The following is a 23196-nucleotide window of genomic DNA, read 5'->3' on the forward strand; positions in this document are numbered from 1 at the left end:
AAGCAACAGTGTGAGAGTAGGGTGAGAGGAGTGACTGCAGGGTGAGTAAGCTGGCCGTAGGAATTTGGTTGCGGGTGCAAGTTCAGAATACGACGAATGAATGTATGATTACTGTTGGGCTTGTTTGAGTGAGTTATATATTCAGCAGTGAGGGGGACAGGTGAGTGAAGTGTCACTTGAGTGCAGAATGAGTAGTGTGCTGGTGTGACTGCAGGGTGAGGTATAGAATGAACAGCGCAAGTGCATTGTGAGTGCCGAGTAATCACTGTGAGTGCAGGGTGAGCAGGTGAATGGTGTGAGTGCATGGTGATCAGTGTGAGTGCATTGTGATCGCTATGAGTGCAGGGCAAGTGTGAAAGTGAAGGGCGAGAATGAGGAGTGTGTTGTCTGAATGCAGAGTGCATTCCCAGACACTTGAAGTAAATTAGCATGTTATTGACGGGGGCGTAGGGTTTAAGATCTAAGTTAAACTACTGCTATTATGGCATTATTCGGGGATCGAGTGTGGAGGAAATAATGTGCTGATGCTGCAACAAACTTCCAGTCCCATGGTTAGGGTTGCCAGCAGACTATTTTGATGGCCCAGTTGGAACAAAAATAAGCAGACACCTAAAGCTGTATTTTAAGCACTTATATGTGGATACTTCGAACAGCAAATATAAATAGAAAACACTTTTAATTGTGTTCTAGGGCAGCCAGAATGGTCCATGACTGATAATTAAAGAGAACAAAGGCAGAAAAGTCACATAATGAATGAATACATATTTTTTTATTTATAAATCTATTTAGTGTCAAGAGGAGGTCTCTGCAGTCTCTTTAAACAACACGCACAGGCATTTTACTTTTTGACAACCCTACTTTATAATCCTTGTCATGAAATGAATTCTCACACTACAGCAGTAAATGTGAAATACAAATGTAAGGAATAGGCAGAGTAGGACCCAGGGGGTACTGGATTCAGGAAAAAACACTAAGCCTCTGTAACCAGTAACAAAGGCATGTAAATATGTAAATAGCCTTTAAAGACCTGTGAAAAACACTGATGAGTGTCCTGGAGATAAGACTCCAGACACTGCCCAGCTGAGGCCCCAGCAGTTCGAGTTACACTGCAGCAGCCCCAGCTGAGACCCAGGACGGGGGAAGAGGGGGGCTGAAGCCCTTGGGCCTGAGCAGAAGTGTCAGTGGGAATGCGCGACCCCCTTTGCATGCCCCACTGGGGGTCGCGACCCACAGTTTGAAGACCCCTGGCTTAGGGTGAAGAGAAATGGGCATGGACTAATGCGCCTACGTTTTTGAAGCATTTAAAGTTCCAAGATGTTTGAAAATTAAGGCAAATCGTTCTGCCTTTTCAGATGGTCCTTAAGCAGTGAGGGCTCCTCCGCTAAGGCGAAGGAGCATCGCCTCACTGCTCACAAGCAGTGTAAAAGAAAAAAGAAAATGATAATAACTGAAGTGATTTTCATTTTGTTTTTAGTCAGGTTAGGGTGAGGCAGGGCTTGTCTCCCCTGACACCGGGGAGGAGGAGTGGTTGCTGCACTCTAAATTGCACATGATGCTTTCGCCTGCCTTCTTGGGTCGACCAAAATATCTTGTGCACTTTGCATGTTCTGCACCCAGGCTGCCTTCTAGCCTGGGTGGAGAACATGCCCAGGCTCCCATTCCCCGTCTTAGCACCAAACCACAGTGCTCAGACCAATCATAATGCAGCGTTGCAGCGTTGTGATCAGCTATGGGGAGCCTGGGTGCTTCGCCAATCACAATTCTGCATTGCAGCTTTGTGATTGTCTCAGGGGAGCCTGTGTGCTTCCTGGAAGACGAGCAGAGTTGATACGACATGGGAGAGACAGTGGAGAGATGCGGTGATCAGGTAAGTGAAAAATAGTTTTTTACCGCTGCGTATTATAGTCATAGCTATTTCATTGAGTGAAGACAGAAAGCGGGTGAGCCCGCCGCCTACAACAGTTTCCAGAAAGGTCCTCCCCTCAAGAAAATCTGGGGCAAAAGATTCATTTTATTGGTGAATTTTCATAACTAGTTAGCAAAAAAAACAATGGTTGCCATGGTTACCATCCGCCTCAAGTCATTTGTGCAGCCGTTCAACTGGGGTGGGATATATGGACCTATAAACTTAAAAAACAAACCTGAACAATCAATCCTTAATGAATCCTTGAATCAAGCAATGCTAAGAAACGCAGACTGTGCTGACAGTGAAAGCTGGCAAGGCTTTGCAGCAGTTATCAACCTGTAGCGGAACAAATAGTCCCAAGTATCGAATAATATAGTGTTTGTAAGAGTTTGGTGCAGGTACCATCACTGATTGTAAGATATTCTATCAGGAGATAAGATAAGCTTGTGAGTAATGCCTGCCAACTATGCAATGTGCCAGTCTTACCTGTTAGCAGTTGCGTTGGTACAATTCCACTCAGCATTTGCAGAGGCGTGTTGGATTGAATTTATAGACGGGCCTGCCAGGACTGGGTGATGTAAAAGCAAAAAAAAAACTGACATGGATCCAGGGAAATTGTTTCTGTTCTTCGTTGGCTGAATAAAAAGCTCTTGTACCTGCTAGCCTGTCACATGATAGAGTTGCAACACAGCATCACTGAAAGTCCTCATTATGACATGAGGATGAAGCAAAACAGTGGAGACTGTTTACCATTGGTGTTTCAGGCTCTAAGACACTACTTCATTCCAGCTGAATAACTAAGTTATTTCATTACTATGAAATCTATCTTTTTAAGAGTTATTTTGCTTACGGTCCAGGATAATGGTATCAAATTAACTGTTAAGTATATTATACACTACATTTTTGGCTACTTTTGTCCAGTAAGGCTCTATGAATTTCTCAAACACACGATTCTATTTCACTTGTATTAGAACAGGCCCATAGTCACATTGGCCACGTCCCTTGTGGAGTTTCCATAAATATGCTTCGTAGACCTCACACCTTTTAGAACCCCCCCACCCCCACCCCACACACACACACACTCCTTTTCCATACACTTAAAACACTGAGGTAGGTCGTTTTCCGATATGGTTTAGGAAGACATTTGAGCATGGTGGTTTGTGATGAGAAAAATGTACTACCTATCCGACACTTTGGGGTACCTTTGTATAATAAGCAGATTTGTCCTACATTTTGCGTAGCTTGTGAGTGAGACAGCTTGTTTTTTATAAGATGAGTCTCACTACCAAGAGCTAGTCCTGAGCTTACGGAGCTGGTGTGTTGGTTTTCCATGTTATGAAGCACAGAAGGACTCTGGCAGCTGTGCTTTGAATCTACTGAAGTCTTCGTTGGAGGAAAACAAGGGTTCACAAGTATAAATCATTACTGTTGTCCAATCAAGAAAGAAATACCTGATTGCGGCCTGGACTCATTGCCAGGAAGAGGAAACCCCCCTTTGGTTTCTGGGATTGTGGCAGAAGGACATAATCACCTGATGCTTTCTGCAGAGCAAGTGAAGGTCCTGTGTCCATATTGACTCCATGTTCCCTGATATTGCTGGACCCTGAGGGAGTAGTTCCAAGTTCTTTGGGTCGCAGAGCACTTGGCAGGAGGATGAACGACTATTTTCTTCTTGTTGCGATCTGTGTTGAGTTTAAGTGTTTGTAAGTTGTCAAATTTTAGCGATTACATGGCAAGGGACAAAGAGCACAGGAATTAAGGGCCATACATTTGTCCACCGCCAGAATGATCTGGGTGTTATTTGCGTAGTGGTGGCAGGAGAGGCTGAATGTTTTAATGATGTCTGATAAGGAACAGAGATAGCCATTAAAAAGCGGAGGTGTGAAGGCTGAACATTGCAGGATGCAACTTCCGCGTGGAAGTGCACTGAGTGGAAATATGTATTAAAGATTAGGTGACCCTTCTCTGTGATGAAGGAAGAGATCCTTTCTGCAGCCTTTTTTGGGTTCTAATTTTTGTTGTCGGCAAAGTACGATGCGACGCTGGACTGCATCACATGCCACTCTGTGTTCATATTCTGTTTGATTGTAGAGTTGAGGTCATCCTATATGGAGGACAGAGAAGACTCAGTGTTGCAATAGGGGCAGTGCCAAGTTTGGGCATCAGGCAGGATGGTATTGGCTGCAAAGATTTTTGATAGGTATTTGAAGGCTTCTCTTTCAATCACATTGGCTTGGAAACGTCCTTTGGCTGTTGGGCTGAAGACTGAGGAAGAGTCTATGGCTTTGATTGAGATTTGAGATTGTGTGCTTGGAAAATCGCACAAGCTCTAGTAAGCTGAGTGATGGTCTTCGGATTTTGATCCAGCCCCCACTTCCAAACAAGTGGTGAGAAATGTAGGTGTGAAACTTCATTGGACACTATACTTAAGAGACCAGGTTAACGCCACATGTGGCACTTGTTATGCCATGATGAGGTTATTAAAAAAACAGTCTTTTCCTGGCTATCTTCCACCTCTAGGAAAACCCTGGTCCTAGCACTTATAATTAGTCGCCTGGACTATCAAAATGCATTGTTAGTTGCAGCAAATGACACCTTGCTGGCTAAACTACACGTCGTTCAGAACAGCGCTGCCCAGTTGATTTGTAATTTACCTACTCGGTCATCTTCAGCTTTTGCAATTCAAAAGGTCTCGCATTAATTACGTTTGAGCTATTGGCATTGCTAAATATTGCAACACCAATTGCAACAAAAGTCTATAAATTGTAGGCCAAAAAAAATGTGTATTTATTTTTGTAGCAATGGTGGCATGCTGTACTTTAGATGAATATGTTTAAAAGTAAAGTGTGCCATACTGCGATTGCTACAATAGCTAATTGTGGATGCGTTAACAATTGATGTGTGCACTGATGGCTGGTGGTGTGTGTGCCTGTAGAAATTGTGCACTGATGGCTGGTGGTGTGTGTGCCTGGTGAAAGTGTGCACTGACGGCTGGTGGTGTGTGTGCGCGCCTGGTAAAAGCGTGCACTGACGGTTGGTGGTGTGTGTGTGCCTGGTGGAAGCGTGCACTGACGGCTGGTGGTGTGTGTGTGCCTGGTGGCAGCGTGCACGGACGGCTGGTAATGTTTGTGCCCGGTGAAAGCGTGCACTGACGACTGATGGTGTCTGTGCCTGGTGGAAGTGTGCACTGATGGTGTGGTTGTGTGTGTGGTTGTGTGTGTGTGGTTGTATGTGTGCGGTTGTGGTTGTGTGTGTGGTTGTGTGTGGGGTTGTGTGTGGTTGTGTGTTTGTGGTTGAGTGTGTGGCAAAGTACAAAGGCTTCAGAAAAACTGCTTGGACACGTGCCAGCTGGGTTTTAAGGCTCCGTCTTTGCATCACTCGTCTATGTCGTCCCTTCAGAACGACATAGATGAGAATTTCAAGAAGATGCTCACAACATGGTTGTTCTAGACAGTTTATAATTGCCTGCTCAGTGCAAGCGCCAAGATACTCCTCCGGGAGTGAGCCGTGTGCAATATTAAGTACATATATGGCATCTTACTTTTTCATGAGGGTGTGATATAAGCAACCATGAGTTATTGCAGTACGGAGTTGGAGAGTAGAAAGGAAATCAGAATGGCCCTGCCTGGGAAGCAGTTGTTGTGATAGAAAGAATGCTTGAGAATACCATGGGGTAAGGGCCAGACTTGGCAGAGGATTTCAAGGAAAAGAAGAGTGTAACTGAATTTGACATTCAGATCAACTGCATCTGTGGAAGGTTCAGAGTTTGCTGATGATAAAAACCTGTATTCACGCTCAAGTGACTTACATTTGTATTAACTCCCAAATGACTTACAGCGACCCTACTAGACTAAGGGATTGGTTGGTTTTATTGTCCATAAAGCACATTTACTTATTTTGAGTAGATAAGACTTTTTGCAGACGAAAACAAAAATCACACTATTTCTGGGCTCTGTCTAGTTAGCCAAGGAACGCGTTTTAGTTTTAATTTAGTTAACACTTTCAGTTGCAGAAAGTCTAGGCCTGGGTAAAATTGTAATTATGTAATGAAACTTGTGAAATTCCCAGATCTTGCATTATGCAAAAATTTTGACATTTTTGGGCATTTTGTATTACAAGGGTTTGCATAATTTCTTTACTCAAACATACACGTGCATAAAAAAAGTCTGGCAAGATATCAGCAGAAGACTGGTTTCCACAAAACATTTCTAGATGAGAGACATTTTCTGCTCTTACCATTCTCCTGCCACTATCATACAAGACGCTTATAGCCAGAGTGCGCGTTCATATAAAACAATGACACGAGATACAGGCAAACCACATTTCGTCATGAAAGCCTAACTTTGAGCAATTTTCATAGAATTTCGCAAAATTCATGAGAAAAAAATTACACAATTTCACTCACACTACTCAAATCCAAAAAGGTCTGGGACCAAACAAATTAACTTTTTGAGGAAGGTACAACGCTAATTTATATTTTTAGTCAAATACCCATTTTTGCACGTCGAAAAACGTCAGCCTCCTAAAATGGTATCCATGCATTCAAATTGGGTAAAATACACCTTCCAACAATATCACCTGAAGCAAACAGTTGAACGCACACAAAATGAGGCTTCAATCGACTTATAACACCGAACAAAAGGCACCAAGGCATTACTTGAGTGGGTAATGAACGTTTTGAAAAATGAACCTCCTAGTGAAAAGTTTCGTAGACATTGGCAGATGTGAAGAAATAACCGTTTATAAAGGGGATAATTAAATGCCAGCATTCTTGTTTGATAATTTACTTTCTGTTATCACTGGGTTCGATGAATCAATCGGTAGTAAAAACATCTATTTACTCAGAGTATCCACAAAGAATATTCATGAAGGCATTTGCAATAAAAAACAAACAATTACAATTCAATAGGTCTCGCATTTGCAAGAGTTTAAGCTATTGGCATTGTAAATGACAATCCCTTTTATTTATCTGTTTTGATAATTAACATATAAATAAAAGGCATTGTCATTTACAATGCCAATAGCTCAAACTCTTGTAAATGCGAGACCTCTCCAGCATTTTCCCGAGCTGCTTGGAAAGTGAAAGCGTGCATGGCGCCCTGAAAGTTGCAGGAAAGCATGTCATGCCTGCAGGAGGATAAACTCATTAAAGAAAATAGTGTTTACAGACTAAATAAGACATACCGTGTAACAACTGAAGTAAAAGGGCCAATCCTCATGAGAGGTTACAAACGAAGACAAGGCAGTAGTAAGGAGGGACTAACATGCTTATTAACAAATCAGAAGCCAGCATTTACAAAGCACAATGACGCAAGCCAATGAAAAATATGGGCGGGGCTTCAAGTCCATACTCGAATACAGCATGTCTCGCAAAGCAGCGCATGCACTGCCCAGGCTCGACCTAAAAATTACATACTAGTCATCCATCTTCATCCCCTGGTCTTTCAACTGTCATTCAGATTTTGCTCTCACCCACCACAGCATAAAGCATGGGCCATGGGTCAGCCATAGGTTCCCTTGCACTGCAAGCAATGGATTTGTGCCTGATCATATATGCAGATCTGCCTACAAAGACATGCACTAAAGTGCCTTGGATGGTCAGATGATATTTTACTTTTCCAATGCTTTTCTCTTTTCATTCGTTAACCTTTGTTATGTCTTTTAGTCATTCGACCAAAACTGAATTTATTTATGTTTTCCTCGAACAACTCTCCACCTCCAGTACTGCAATGACTAGACATGTTGCATCCTCCTTGTATTTTCCCTCCTCAGGTCCCAATAATGAAGTCATTCTGTTTTATCATCAACCAAACCCTCAATCTGAATGATCTCATCTCCGAAGAAATTAAGGGGCATATGTATAAGAAAGTGATGGAGCGGCGGTTAGCTCCAAAATTGCTAATGCTGCGCTCTGTCACTGTAGAAACATAGGGATGCGCTGTATTTACAATAATACGGTGCACCCCTGCGTTTCTATCAAAGCTGGCGCTAAATTCAGTTTCCTAGCGCCAAAGCAGGCACCCTTGCACCATAGTCAAGGGTGCCTGCGCTGAGGAAATGATTGTTTATGTGCAGGAAAGTGTCCCTTCCTGCACGTAAACAATCCAGAATGGGAGTTTGTAACTTCTATGTGCACTGCTTTGTGCAGCACACATAGCAGTTGCAAATCTTCATTTTTTAAATGATTGTTTATGTGCAGGAAGGGACACCTTCCTGCACATAAACAATAATTCATGGTAATTTGCTGTTTCTATGAAAACAGCAAAAACGATGAAACATAAAGCATTTCCCCTTGCTTCTCCATGTTAAGACCAGGTTTTCCCTGGTCTTAATTTTGGCGCTGCCTCCTATTTGCGCCACCCTTGTAAATAGGAGGCAGTGTCAAAATCAATTGGTGTTGCGGCGGAACACCACACCACCCCTTTTACGCTTAGTGTAGCATGTTAGGAGCTGTATTTACAAGGTGCCGTTAAATGGCTTACCGCCGCATTGAAAAATGCTCTTGCTTCCGTGAAGCGAAGCAGAGTTGCTTTTGGGCAGAGGGAGCTGCATGTTTGCATCTCCCTCTGCACAAAAGCAATGCCGGCTCCCGCAGGTCCCCAACGACATGGCCATGCCCCTTTTTATATCATTATTATTATTATTATTAATATTATTATTATGAATATTATTATTATTATTATTATTATATATAAAAAAGGATAAGGCCTGGCCCCTCTTCCTTAAAATTTTTTTGGGAAAACATGGGTTGCAAAAATGGTTGAGGGGATGGTGTCCCCGGGGCCGAAATCTCCACTACTCTGCAAACGTGACTCTTGGCGCACTGCTGGTAGGTTGATAAGGTTTGTTTGCCTCCTGAGGGCCTCAGGAGTAAAGTTAACTTCATCCCTCAAGCAGCAGCACACCAGGAGGCACGTTTGCAGAGTGGTGGAGAAAGGGGGCGAGGCCTGCTATCACAACTCAGCAGTCCTGCTGTGTGGGGCTTACTGGAGGTAACGGAAGGGGTGGTTGGGCCACAAGGACGTCCTTGGGGCCATCTACCCCTCTTGTTACCTCCAGCAAGCTCCAAGAAGCTCTCTGCATTGTTGCCGCCACTGGCGGGAGTCATTGCTGCACTTACCTTGGGGGCATTTCGGAGTAGTCCTCGGTCTTGCCGCCACCGCCAGGAGTCATTGGGGGCCATTTCTGAGCAGGGAGACGCCAGAGGGGAGTTTGCCTACAACTCCCAGCGTCCCCTGCGTGACGTACACACCGCGCCCGCAGTCAGCGCGCCAGGAGGCGCTTAAAGGGTCGCTTGGGCTCCCGCGGCGCGGGAGCTCTCTTCATTATTGCCGCCACTACCAGGAGTCATTGCTGCACTTACCTTGGGGGCATTCCGGAGCAGTCCTCGGTCCTGCCGCCACCGCCAGGAGTCATTGGGGTCCATTTCTGAGCAGGGAGACGCCGGAGGGGAGTTCGCCTACAACTCCCAGCATTCCCTGCGCGACGTACACGCCGCGCCCACAGTCAGCGCACCAGGCGGCGCTTAAAGGGTCGCTTGGGCTCCTGCGGCGCGGGACGTGCGTGGGCACGTGCCGGGCCAAGTCCGCGCCCGTCATAGCCTGGAAGAGGCTGGGCTGGGCCACCCCTCCAACTCTTACACTTGGACGCAAAGTAAGCGGAATGTATTCTCTATGACATTGGTCTAAAGACTTTGCTGAACACTTTGTTTAATAGCCGTGAGGGGGTTACCCTCGGACTGACTAGTGGACATATTATAGCTGCCTTGTGAATCTGAGTGTCTCCGCCAGTTATAACCTCCTTAATTACAGGATAAAACCTTTTTTAAGTGCCTAGTGAACGCAAAAAATATTTAAGAGTGCAATATATGACTGCCAAACCAAATGGAGTGGGACAGAAGGTAGGGCTAGGGGGACGTGTGGTAGGCACTTTGTATGCCTTTCTGCTTAGGGCCGGGACTTTGCTCCGGCATGAGATAATTCTAACAGAGAAAAGGCTTTCGTTAGGAGTCTATTCATCTCAAAAAAGATCCTCAATGGGTTACATTCAATTGGCCAAATCACCTGTGATAGCGGTCCAACCTATAAGCCTCTTAAATATAGACCCCGTAGATGACTCACAGGGGGACATGGGGGACATAGCATTAAGTTCGATACTGGATCCGAGAATTGAGCATATCCCACGGTCCCAGGAGTGTCCCCAGGATGGCATTGTGTCTGATGCAACACAAGATAGGAGTGTGGTATGTTCTAGCCTGCATAATCTGGCCTACCCTCCTGATCAAACCCTAGTCAATCCTAGAACTTTTCCCCCCATAGATAAAGGGGAAACTTGTGACACCCGATCAAACAGGCCGAAAAAGTCAGCCAGGGAATGTATCGGCGCAAGTGGTGGCCTGGGGGAGCCTTTGGCAAAATGGACAAGGGGTGGCCTAGTGTCGCGGTCACAAAATAAGGTCAAAGGGAAAGGTAAAACACCGAAGGGAAAATCATCAGGTACCCCTGATTCTGGGGAGAACCAGGACCAGGTTGTAAACTCTGATGTAAATGAGCCATGCGACTTAGGGGGTAGTCAGGCTTTTTGGGAGCGCATGGAATCATTAATGTCACTGTCACTGACCATGTCATGAGTAATGTAATATGTGATGTCATCAGCAGTGCATTGAGGGGCACGAGTTATAGTAGCTCAGCTAACTATAATGGCTGAATTTCACAGGTTTTGTAGAACTGATATGTTAGCCTAACTATAAAGTTTCTGTAACATGTTTTTTCAGGGAACTTCTAAGGTTTTTTTTAATGCTAATTCCTAACTATAACGTCCCTACACCTGTGTTTTTATCAGGGAATATATATATACCGTCCTCCTTGTCTGCACGATGGTGTTAAGAAAATGAAAAAAAAACGTCTTACCTGAAATCGAGTGTTGGACCCTGTTTGTGCTGTGGTGTTTCTGGACCTCCTGGCTGCGTACTGGAGCTAGTTGGGTCCGTTCTTTGCTGAAGAATATATATTCGATGAGATGTTTTAAGATCTATATGAACTTATTCAGCAGCCTGCACATTAATGAAATTTTATGAGTAATAATTTAATTTTTTGTTGCACGGTCACTTTAATTTGCGTTTATATTAACGACCCCTAAGGAAGTAACAAGTAACAAATATATAGGATTTAGATCTGTCTGTTGATGGTAGATATTGCCATTACCCACTGGGGTATGATTCTCATTACACTATCACATATATTCAATTCCCAAATACCATATCAATAGTTATGTATAGTTGAATCCTAGTTTTATGAAAAAATCAAATGTATGAAAGTTTTTTCTGGGATTCATGAGGCTTGCTTCATGGTTTTTTACTAATGACATGTATTATAAATAACATCCAATTATTTATTTATTGTAAATATATGAATTAAGGATTTTTTCTTAAAAATCTACTTTTTTTAGAACTATTCCGAGATTTTATATATGCTTGCCTCTTTTTGCACATAAAATCATAACAACGGCATTGATTATAATCATATAATGTTGATATGAAATGATTTGAGCGGATAGCTCGGGACATGAACACTGTGAAAGTAGGGCACTGTGCCCTTTATGATGAATTGGTGAATATCACTTTAATTGAAACAGGATGTACTATTGATCATGTGATCATTTATACTATTTATGTCACTTCCTTTCTTCTTTACATGACATGTGATCAAGCCTCGGCTGAGGTGAAACGCGTCATGGCGACTGGTGGGCTGTTATTCTTCACGAATAAAGAACACTGAAAACGAGAGCACGGAGTCTGTGGCTTTACTCAATTTTCGTCTTCAGCGCGTGCTGTGTTGATTTCGGACTTTTGAAAAAAAAAATATATATATATATATATATATATATATATCCTCTTGGCTGCTAATGACAAGGGTAACTCGTCATGGACTTTCCATTGATTTCAATGGAAATTACAGCAAAAGAGTAATTGTACCTTAGCAGCCAAGTGGATATATATATATATATATATATATATATATATATATATATATATATATATATATATATATATATATATATATATATATATATATATATATTATATATATCATAATCTTCTCTGTGGTCGAGGTCCTATCCACATTAGGAGAAGAGTGAACTCCTACCTTTAGTGGAGAAATAACAGAAACAGTTATCATCCCACACCTAAGGGTTATAGTCCATTCATAAATGCTAGTGGCCCTGAATTCCTCAATGGATGCCCACATGGGGTATGTGTATACAGGACTGTTCCCCATCATTCCCCCAGAAGTTAATCCCAGCTATTATGCCTAAACGTCTTTCATGACCCTGGATGAAACCTATGCTTTTATGTACTGATAATGGATACATGAATGAACAGGTTTGTCTAACAATAAGTCACAGTACGAGGGACGGAAAAGTCTAACAGACATGAACAAACACTCTTTGATTTGAATACCAATCCAATCATAAATTTGGCAGAACAAAACTGAGATCCACAACAAAATAAACATATGCTGCACGAAAACACCATGCTGAGAAATCTGCAGAGATGCCAAAAGCAGCAAACAATGAGCCAGAATAAATACGGAAAAAACAAGAGCAACGAGGATGACATATCTGCCGGCAGAAAGAAATCAGAAGCATTTCAAGGCACTGTTCCAAAGAATGAACTCCATTAACCCATTTGACAAATAATATGAGTATGATGGTTTGAGGAGACACAACCTAGTGGGTATAGTATTGTCATCTTGGGTGCATCACATCACGGAGGCCAACTTGAAATACTGCAGAGACCCTGCATTTCAGCCAGCTGGGTAAGAGCGGCCAGACACCAAGAATAGTTCTCACAGGGCATGATAAACTTGATACACAATTTATAATTGGCTGCAGTAGATGGCAGGAACCAGAACTATAAGAACAATTCAAGCTGCACATGTGTACTATCAATCAGAGTACTTGTAAAGCGCGCTACTTAACAGTGAAGGTCCCAAGGCGCTGAGGGGAGGGGGGTGCTGCTACTGCTCGAAGAGCCAGGTCTTGAGGAGTCTTCTGAAGGCGAGTAGGTCTTGGGTCTGCCGTATGTGGGTAGGGAGGGTGTTCCAGGACTTGGCGGCGAGGTAGGAGAAGGATCTGACACCGGAGGTCGTTCGTTGGATGCGGGGGACAGCGGCAAGGGCAAGGCTTGCGGAGCTGAGCTGGTGGGTGGGGGTGTGGAAGCTGAGTCTGCTGTTCAGGTAGGCTGGTCCGGCATTGTGGAGTGCTTGGTGTGCGTGGGTGAGGAGCTTGAAGGTGACCCTCTTGTCGATGGGGAGCCAGTGTAGGTCTCTCAGGTGGGGGGTGATGTGGCTGCGGCGTGGAACATTGACGAACAGTCAGGCGGAGGCGTTTTGGATGCGTTGTAGTCCTTGTAGGTGTTTGGCTGGGATTCCTGCATAGAGTACTTTGCCGTAGTCCAGTCTGTTGCTGACGAGGGCCGCGATGGAGTCGCTGAACTGAGCCCGGGGTCCGGGGGGTCTGTAGATGAGTGTTCCTCTGAGGGTGGTGTTGGGGTCGGTGTGGATCCGGAAGTGCAGGGGTTCTGTGGTGTTGAGGGTGTCATCTGCGTGGGTGGCGACCTTGAGGGTGGACTTGTGGATGATGGCTATTCCTCCTCCGATTCCATTGGCGCGATCCCTGCGGTTGATCTTGTAGCCGTCTGGGATGGCTATAGCGATGTCGGGCGCCGAGGAGTCGTTCCACCAGGTCTCGGTCAGGAAGGCACATCTGGGGCGGAGGTGTCTAGCAGATCCCAGAGCTTGACGGCGTGTTTGCGTGCGGAGTGGGTGTTGAGTAGTATGTAGCGGAGGTGGTTGGGTCCAGTCTTTGGAGGTTTGGTGGTTCTGTCGCAGGTGAAGCTGCAGGTGTGGCAGGAGAAGGGTCCGTGGGTCCATTTCGGGGCAGCCTGGAAGCAGGTGTGGTTTCGGCCGGTTTTGAGTGCGTGGAGGGTGCTGGCGTCGTAGTGGATTCTGGTGTTGTGGCGTTCGCGGGGTCCAGTGGTTCTGGCACTGGGCGCGGTCCAGGCGCGGATGGGCGCGCCTGCTGCGCATGCCTGCTTCTCGGCCTGCATATGAGGTAGCTTGGGAGGGAGGAGCAGCTGGGAGGCGGGAGCGGGGAGGCGAATGGGTGTGCGGGGCCGCAGGGATGCAGCGGTGGGAAAAGGTCAGATCGGGAGCGGCGAGGGGGCGGGGGGAACTGGTGCACAGGGCAGAAGGGAGGGAAAAACCCAGGAAACAAGGAGGCAGCAAGGAGGCAAGAACCAGGCAGTCAGGTGACAAGCAGCGTCGTGAGGGCGACCTGCCTGCAAGCAGGGTCAAAGGTCACAAAAAAGCACAGAAAGTTTACAAAAAACAGGGGGAAACGAGTAGCATAGAGACGCAAAGGTCATAAGAAAGGGCAGAAAAGGTCACAAAAAATGGGGGGAAACGAGTGGCACAGAGGCAGAAAGATCACAAGGAAGGGCAGAAAGGTCACAAAAAACGGGGGGAAACAAGTGGCACAGAGGCAGAAAGGTCACAAGAAGGGGCAGAAAAGGTCACAAAAAACGGGGGGAAACAAGTGCCACAGAGGCACAACAGTCCCAAGAAAGGGCAGAAAGGTCACAAAAAACGGGGGGAAACGAGTGATACAGAGGGCACAAAGGGGAGTAGAGGCAAGAAAAACTAGTACAATCAGGGGAGCAGAGCGCAAGAAAAACGAGTGCAATCAGGGGAGCAGAAGGCACAAAAAATGGGTCCAATCAGGGGAGCAGAAGGCACGAAAAACTGGTGCAATCAGGGGAGCAGAAGGCAAGAAAAACGGGTACAATCTGGGGAGCAGAAGGCAAGAAAAACGAGTGCAATCAGGAGAACAGAAGGCAAGAAAAACGAGTGCAATCAGGGGAGCAGAAGGCAAGAGAACGAGCACAATCAGGGAACAGAAGGCAAGAGAACGGGCACAGATAAGAATGCAGGCACAGGGGGGATACAGGCAACAGCGGTCAAACATCAGAAGACAGTATGGGCAGTACAGAGAAGACAGACAGACAGACAGCAACAGTGATACAAACCTAAGGCCTACCACTGGCCACCAGGGATGAGGCGCAGGTGGTAGCCTGTGGGTGGAGGAGGGCCTCAACTTCTACAGCAGCGGCAGCTGGGGCAGGGTCTGGACAAACAGGTGGAGCTGTTCGGTGGGGGAGCGACCTACCTGCAAGGTCATGGGTTGCTCGTTCCCAGTACCATGATCCTTCTTTCCAGGGCACCCCACCCAAGTAGAGGTGGACTTACAGCACAAAGAAATATGCTAGGTGGAACTCTGCTGGGCTTACAATAGAGAAATAAGTATGCTTTAATCCAAAAGGTTCTGATATGATTGCTATAAATACATTTAGGGTTACCTCCTCATACAGTGCTACATTGTGCTGTGAGGCAGACAACCAGGCGTTGGGACAGGAGGCAGGTGTAGAAGAGGAATTGTAAGAAAAAGAATGCAAATTATCCTAGAGATGGAAAATGCACAGAGGCTAAGTAAGAGGTGACGGAGGAATTTATGACTCATTGCCAGGACCCTGATGAGGAAAAGATGGTTAAAAAATGTGTCATCCGTTAAGGATGACAAGAGTATGATGACTATAAAGTTGAAGAAAGAAGTGGGAGAAGGACTGATGACAGGCCATTATACAACAATTGAATACGGGGTTTGATAACTTTGCCACTAGGCACTGTATCTAAGAAGACAAGTGGAGACTACAGGCTAATACATCACCTTGCATATCCAGAGGGACAATTGGTCTATTACTTTTTAGACCATGCTGAGTGCTAAGTTTCTTTTTTCACATGTGGGCAGAACCCCTGAACTAATTAAGGATTGTGTTACAGGAATGGAAATGGTTTTCGACATTGTCATGCTAACAGTGAAAAAATATGTCTACGGGGTACTCACTCACAAGCTTAGTACTTGAAATATTGAACATGTTTTAGAATGGACAAGGAAGCAGAAGTGGGGAGTCTGGGCATGTGCTCTATCTGTTGCCTGTGGTGGGCAGGGCAAGGGAAAGGGAATAGAGTGGGAAATTATTGAGAGCTTTTGAAAACATTGCTTCAGACTGTAGTGTTAATTTAGCAACAACAAGGGACCCCAAATTCGTCAGCAGGGACCTCGGGGAACATACTTTGTACATGCAACACTGGTCCCATGCATACAAGCAATTTGAAAGGAATAAAATATAGACAGAGTCAATCTATATTACGAGTGACATTTCCAGCCGGACAGTGGTCTTCAGAGTTTACTCAATTTACACTTCGTTATACCACAAGGAGTACCTTCCACAAGTCAGCCAGTGTGGAACACAAGCCTGTGCCCAGCACTTACAGGACGGGTACAGAGGGTGGATATAGGGAGCAAAGAAGGGCTTTTTAAGGCAAAGCACGTTTTTCTGTCATTAATGCAATTGTACAGAATACTTAAACAAAGCACCATTAAAACACATAGTAATCACGTTTTTAGCATTTGGTGCTCAAAAGGTCGACGGCGTTTCGGACCCCCTAGTAAATCACGGGGACCATCATCAGGACATTTCAATGAAAGCCTTAACAATAATTTAGCCTCTAAATGCCTAGAAAGGGAAAGGAAGGAAATATATACATTTAGATACATAGACTGAAGAAACATCCAGAACAGGTGACTTGTATTGACCAGTGAGAAACTCGACTCAAGGGCGGGTGGAGTTCAAAAACAATTGTAGTGACAAGGTGGCTCAAACGAGCATGCTGGTGAGAATTGCACAATTGATAGCGCAACTGATTCCATGCACTGTCGGTGAGGATTTAAAATGCTAAATCGATCGGGTGGATCAGACTGATACAGACGCGGGAGGTCATGCTGCTATCAATAAACGAGTGTCTAGAGCTTGCAGGGGAATTGCGTGGTCGGTAATCGATGAGCAAGAATTATCGGGTGGTGGTCGTGACGCATGCATGATAGCGGGCTCGGCGCGTCCGAGGTACGTGGTGGGAGAGTATTATTGCCAGTACTGTACCCGTCCTGTAAGTGCTGGGCACAGGCACACTGGCTGACTTGTGGAAGGTACTCCTTGTGGTATAACGAAGTGTAAATTGAGTAAACTCTGAAGACCACTGTCCGGCTGGACATGTCACTCGTAATATAGATTGACTCAGACTGTAGTGTGGCCACTGAAGCCTACAAAGATGGAAGAATCAGCAACAACTTTGACATTCGTAGGCCACAAGATAGATTCAGTAGCCATCAAATCTAAGTTGCTGCTAAACAGACGTAGAGACTTAGGACTATGAGGAGAACAGTCTAAAAAGTGCAAGTTACTGACTTATGGGTACATTTTGTGCAGTATGGTGGTGCAAGGATGGAATTATATTGCCAAGTATCCGTGGCAATTGGATGGGTAAACACAATCTTACCACACGACTCAACAAACAAGGAAGATCAGGGATGCGTTAGTGGTGTGGCAGACATAGACGGCTGCAACTGAGAATCCATGTGGAGGAATGCAGAGCCATGCATCTGGAAGTTAGAGATAGTTTCAACCTGACAGGGACATGTGGCTGGGACTGTTAAGGGTAGGGCAATGTTGGCCTGAAGGGTGTCCCAGATCATGATAGACTACGGCACACATCATTTTGTTCCCTAAACTTTACTCCCATGTATTAACAATTCACCTGTGGGCAAAGAGTTGGTCAGTAAGAGGGTGATATTTCCGATCAACAAAAAAGCGGGGTCCAGCAACAGATTGCCATCCAGTATAACTGGATGTGAGACTGCTGAGAATGTTGGTATTGAGCTGCCTTAAATGGAATCTAATGTTTAGAATGAAGTGCCTTCCTAGGCCGCAAAACTGCATTGCTGATTCATTATCTTAATTGCTTAGGTTGAGATACCATGAGTTGGCTCCAAAGGCAAACAAGAATAGAGGTGGAACCAGGAAAAGACAATTCAGTAACATGGTGAAAAAGTCTGGTAGAGAGTTGGCCCAAATAACTTTCTAGAGGAAGTATTTTTGGGGATATGAGGCATATCAGCAGTATGTTAAGCAAATGCTGGAAGTTTTGCCTGGAAAGCAGGGAAGATGTATGCTGCAATCTTAATTTATTGTCCTTCCTCGTGCTATTTGCCTTTGTGTCCTTCCACCCCTTGAACCTACCCATCTGCTGCTTCCTTGTAGTACGTTCCATTTCGAATGTTAAGCAGGGAGCTCGCCTTAGAATGTTATGTGTGAGTCTAACGGTCATTTTACCAGGAGGAGCGTTGGTAGCAAGCTGCATATGTACCTTATACCTAATGAACAATGTTAAACTAACAGTAGCAGCGTCTTGCTGATAAGTTAATATTTCGCAAGTAAGGCAAAAAGCAACGTGTTGAGCTCTAACTCCGCGTTTTCATTAAAATATCCCTTTTACAATTTACAAGAACGCAGGATTGCTTTTTACCAGGGCCCGACGTTGCCTCCGCAACAACCGAGTTTTTTCATTACTTTGTAAACATAAACCAAAAACCCATATGGCGTACGTTATTTTACATCCTTTGCAGCAGCAGGAGTGCAGCTGCCGCGCCAAGGCACCTGCCAGGAGTCGGGCAATGAACATGAAATATTAATATGTTTACTTATTCGCACTCTAGTTATTCACGTTTATTTACTCAATAACAATTCAGGCTAGAAGTGAATATTCGTGCTCAATAAGAACACGCGCCATCTTTCATCCTACATCGCCGCCCTCTGACCTCGCGACTCCCCCTCGCTTCGCAGGAAGCCCTTAGGAGTTGAACAGTTAATGCATAATTAATTTTAGTCACGTGGTGGGGGTCGCTGGGAGGTTATAGAGGGTGGAATAGTTTCCCCTATGTTTTTCCACGACAATGTTTCAAGTAGTCAGAAAAAGTTGCCGTGTTTTGAATAAGCACGTTTTCTGTGTATAGAAGTCTTATGTATAGAGTGCGCACCACCCCTATTTGTGAGTTAGCGTCTCCTAGTGGCGGATTTGTAAGGCACCGGTCTTCTGAAGTTCTGCGAGTGCCCGTCATTTAGACAGTTTGACGATCATTTCACTCTCATGTTGAGTGGGGAAAAAAATACTCGTTTTATGTTGAAAATGAAAATATTATCTCTGATTGGATGAATTTCATTTGCATTGGTATATATTTCCATTCCAGGGATCCTCATTGCACATTTGACCATCTGCGAACCTTGCATGTGGAAAGATGGACTCTGTACATGGTGGGTCATACATCGAGATAGCTGCCAACAGACAGCCAATAGCTGGCAGTCTATCAGGGTTATTGCAGGGTTACATACATGTCACAACCACCTGTATTATTATATTAAAGGGCCGCCTTTGATCCTCGCTCATCCGTCCCATGTGTTGTCCGCCTGGGTTTCAATGTCTGATGCTACAAATCCACATACAGGCCCGACAGAACCGATATGTGCTGAGGAAATCTACTCACTGGTGTATTCTTTCAGAAGAGGTTGGTTTTTGTCCCCTCAATGCATTGTTGTGACTTCCATCAGGTGGGGTCTGGACTCTTGTCTTCAAGTGGTGAAGCTGTATCACAATTTTGCCAAGGTTTTCTATGTGGTATCCTCCTACCGGTGAGGGCTGGGCTGTATTTCTGCTCTGGGGTGTATATGCCACAGGCAATGCAGTTGCTGTCTGCCCTAACCAGTGTGGAGTATCGTGTAGTTAAGAATTTAAGTGGTTGTATGCTCTGAGCAATGTGACATATCCTGTATGGATTTACTGTGAGTGATCAATACCCCATATTCTGAGTTTTCAACTTGAAAATGAGGCATAACATGCAGGGCCACTATTTAACATGCTGAAAACCACTTTGTGTTGCGTTTTTCCCAGCCTTTAAGCTGATAAAAATCTGCAGGTTTGACCTTCCAGACTGTATCAGGGAAAAACGCAAGGGAGTGGTGAATATCATTCACTTGGTAATTGTAATCCCTTTGCAATGTCCTGTTGTAATGAGGAACAAAATGGCACCCACTCATAGGGAAAAACTGTAGCAATGTTTTGCCTTGAGCAATACGACATTCTCGAGTAAGTCAGAAATTAATATCTTATCTACTCTGTGATAGTGCATCTTAGCACTGTTGAAAATCACAGTGCCGTCAGCTCGAATAGATGTTCCACCCTCCTACATGTAGATTGGAGTGTCGGTATTGTCAATGGGGTGCAGCACATTCTGATAGTAAAGCAATTAAGGCCATCATTATAAGTGGCCCGGTGAGGGATGCAATAATTACTGCACCCATGAAAATACATTTAACGGGGTGATAATTATCACCTATTAGAAGGGTGGCCTTCTACAATGCAGCATAATATACATATTTAGACTTTGTGGCTTTCTACAAAAAAATCTGCATGTATCAATACTTACCAGGCAATTCCTCTAGTAAATTTTGGCAGGTTTGACCAGCAACAATTTACCTGGAAAATACTGCCTGCAGCAGGTGTAATTCAAATCCTTGTGCAAACTCCTGTTTGTGCAGCATCGGAATTACAGATCACTCATAAGCCTAAATGTCAGAGGACTCTTCACTAGATGTTGATCAGTGGGAGGTGAAGCAGGTCATATGGGAAGCCAAACCTTACCCGGTAAGAAATGTAAACACAGAACATCATGATACATAATCGATTTTGAACAAGATGGCATGGAGGCCTGACTGAGACCTAATTAGCCTAAGACAGAAATAAACACTTTAACACATCCTAATGGTTTTGTTTCAATTACATTAGCTATATGTCAGAATACACGTGTGAATCAAGGTGTGAATCAACTTATATATTAATGCACTTTTTAGTTTATACACAAAAGCTCTCCTAAAGGCATGCACTATTGCAGTGTTAAGCACCAGATTTGGTAGGGTGCTTTTGTCCTTGCTGATAACTGACCTTTGCTAAGATTTCCATCCCTTGAAGTGCTCAATAATCCGAAATCGGAAATAATTATTCGGGGATGTGTCCCTTTATGATTAGCCATCGTCCTCCTATGGGGGTGGTTCTCACTTGGGGAAGCCGCCACCTCACTCATGCTACCTCTGGCAGCTTCGACCTTTCCCACAGCTCACATGGCTCCCAATGGACTAGAAGAACCCAGGGCCTGTCATCTGGTTTATATGGACCTAGCAGATGAGCTGAATGCAGGGCCGAATCGCACACATCAGACTGTCACTTCTGTCTGATAGGAGATGCATGCCGGAGCCCTACCTGCTTTCCGATAGGAGTTGCATGCTGGAGCCCTACATGCTTCGGATGGGAGGCCTGATGTCTGCTGCTTTTCCCATCCCGTGTGTTCTTCTGAGCGTGCTCACCTGTTAAATGGACTGCATCTAGTGCAGGCTATCAAATATTGTAAGAATGTAATGATTTCCTCTAGCTTACCAGCCAGAACTTAGCAGGAAGCACTTTTCTCATCTCACTAGTGAAGGTAATGGCCATTCACCCTGGGAGGAATAAACCAGAACCCAAAGACTCCGAGACTGTTGCTTACTCACCAGTCTTTATTTGCATAGGCTGTGATGTTGCAGCCCTTGTAGCCCTCGGTACCACCCCCTCCCACACACTTTTGTTTCCTGATCTTAACCCCTCTGCCTATTCCCTCAGAAGCAGCAGGAAAAGGACAAAGGTAATACTGCTGTTTGAAGAGAATGCTAGAAAGCCAGCTTCCCGCAGCAGCGGAACAACTTTGCTCAGTTCAAAAGCACAACAAGATGACACAAATGGTGCAAAAATGCCTAAACAAATGCTGATAAAATAGCAGAATCTGGTGATCCACTTCATACCCTGCTGGTGGCGGTACTCCAGATTCACGGAGTTGGACGGACACAATGTCTATGTTGCTTGTATCTGGCAAGGCTAACACGTTTGCAAGTACTTTTCTCCATGATGTTCAGGCTGGGTCAGACTTCCTATTCAAAGTTCAATCCTAGAATATTCACGACCAGGAACTCGCCAGGTGGCCTAGGAAACAAGCATTGGGAAGCAAGGCATTGGGTTTGAGAGTCATGGGCTCAGCTGGAGAAGGACATGCAAAATTGTATTGACATATCCCGTGGATGTTTTCTTTGGCGATTCAACACAAGCAGGGTCAAACATTACAACTCTCTACTCCTTTTGTTTTTCAGGTCAACACTTTATATTCTGGCTCCCCTCAGTCCCTTGGACAGTTAACAACAGTCACAGCCTTCCTGAATTCACAGCAGCACATAACGGCTAACATGTAAGTGAAACACCACAACAGTCCCGGAGAGAACCATCTTGAAAGTTTCTTTGGCCACAGGGCTGCCTCTGATCTTCAGGGGGACACTGCTGGCTAGACTGTCTGAGATTCCCTAATCTGTGGACATGTGCTACGTGAGGGATTGTACTGCTTCTTCCATTTGATGCACAAGCTCTATTTGTGGGGCCTTCCAAATCCATTAAGAAGGCCTACTTTTAGGTCTTCCACAACAGCTGTTAGCCTTGTGGGTCAAGTGGTCACTTTCAGTCGAACTCACACACAGTTACATATACCGACATTACCTGGCGGCGCATCATTCTTAGTGCACTTTATCATTAAATTATGTCTGGCAAGTTTTACATCAAAGGCAACTTCATTGAAAGTTAACATCTTCAGGAGGTCTACTGAATAACACATTTATTGGTTATAGAATGGGCCTCCTGCAGTAGCTTTCAGTATAGTTCATCGATTAAGCAAAATCTCTGAGCGGACTAGATCATAGTGCCTTTATGAGTGTTGACCCACCTGTGTCTAAATCAATAATATGCCTTTGAACATCTGCTGTAGCTCTTTTATCAGTAGTTGGTATGGGTGGTGGGTGCTCAAATGAGCATTGAAGACAAACAAACCATGCTCATGGTCAGAGCCTTCTCAACCCATGAAATCCTTAATATTATTGGTCTGGTGTAAGGCTGAGCTAGTTGACATCAGTGGTACTCCAAAATGTATCAGAGACGGTATGGGAGACTGTGTTATATTGGACTTGTGTCTTTTCTTTCCCTGGCTGTGACTTCCCTGTTGCTCAGCTAGTGTGAGTGGTAGAATGCCTGATGACATCATGGAATGTTTGGTGCCTGGCTTGTGTGTGGAGTGGCAGTTGATGGCAGGCAGGCTGAGTGGCAGGGAGGCTGCTCCTGGTGGGGTTTACTTTGCATCTACCAATCTTCTTCTAATGAACTTAACCTAGAACTAAGCTTCAATAAATCCAACCTATTTTTTATACCTGGCTCCAA

General features: G+C 44.7%; 1 protein-coding gene across 6 annotated transcripts in view; it reads left to right on the forward strand.

Annotated features, from left to right (window-relative positions):
- The window catches only part of SH3RF2 (SH3 domain containing ring finger 2), a 252903-nt gene that overhangs the window by 177561 nt on the left and 52146 nt on the right, over positions 1-23196 (forward strand). For all 6 annotated transcript variants that reach the window (XM_086931655.1, XM_086931653.1, XM_086931656.1 and 3 more), the window contains exon 6: positions 22089-22183. In XM_086931655.1, coding sequence (XP_086787781.1) covers positions 22089-22183 — 95 coding nt within the window. The remainder of the gene's footprint in view (positions 1-22088; positions 22184-23196) is intronic.

This window comes from Lissotriton vulgaris, chromosome 7, assembly GCF_964263255.1.
Source record: "Lissotriton vulgaris chromosome 7, aLisVul1.2, whole genome shotgun sequence".
Classification (NCBI taxonomy): Eukaryota; Metazoa; Chordata; class Amphibia; order Caudata; family Salamandridae; genus Lissotriton; species Lissotriton vulgaris.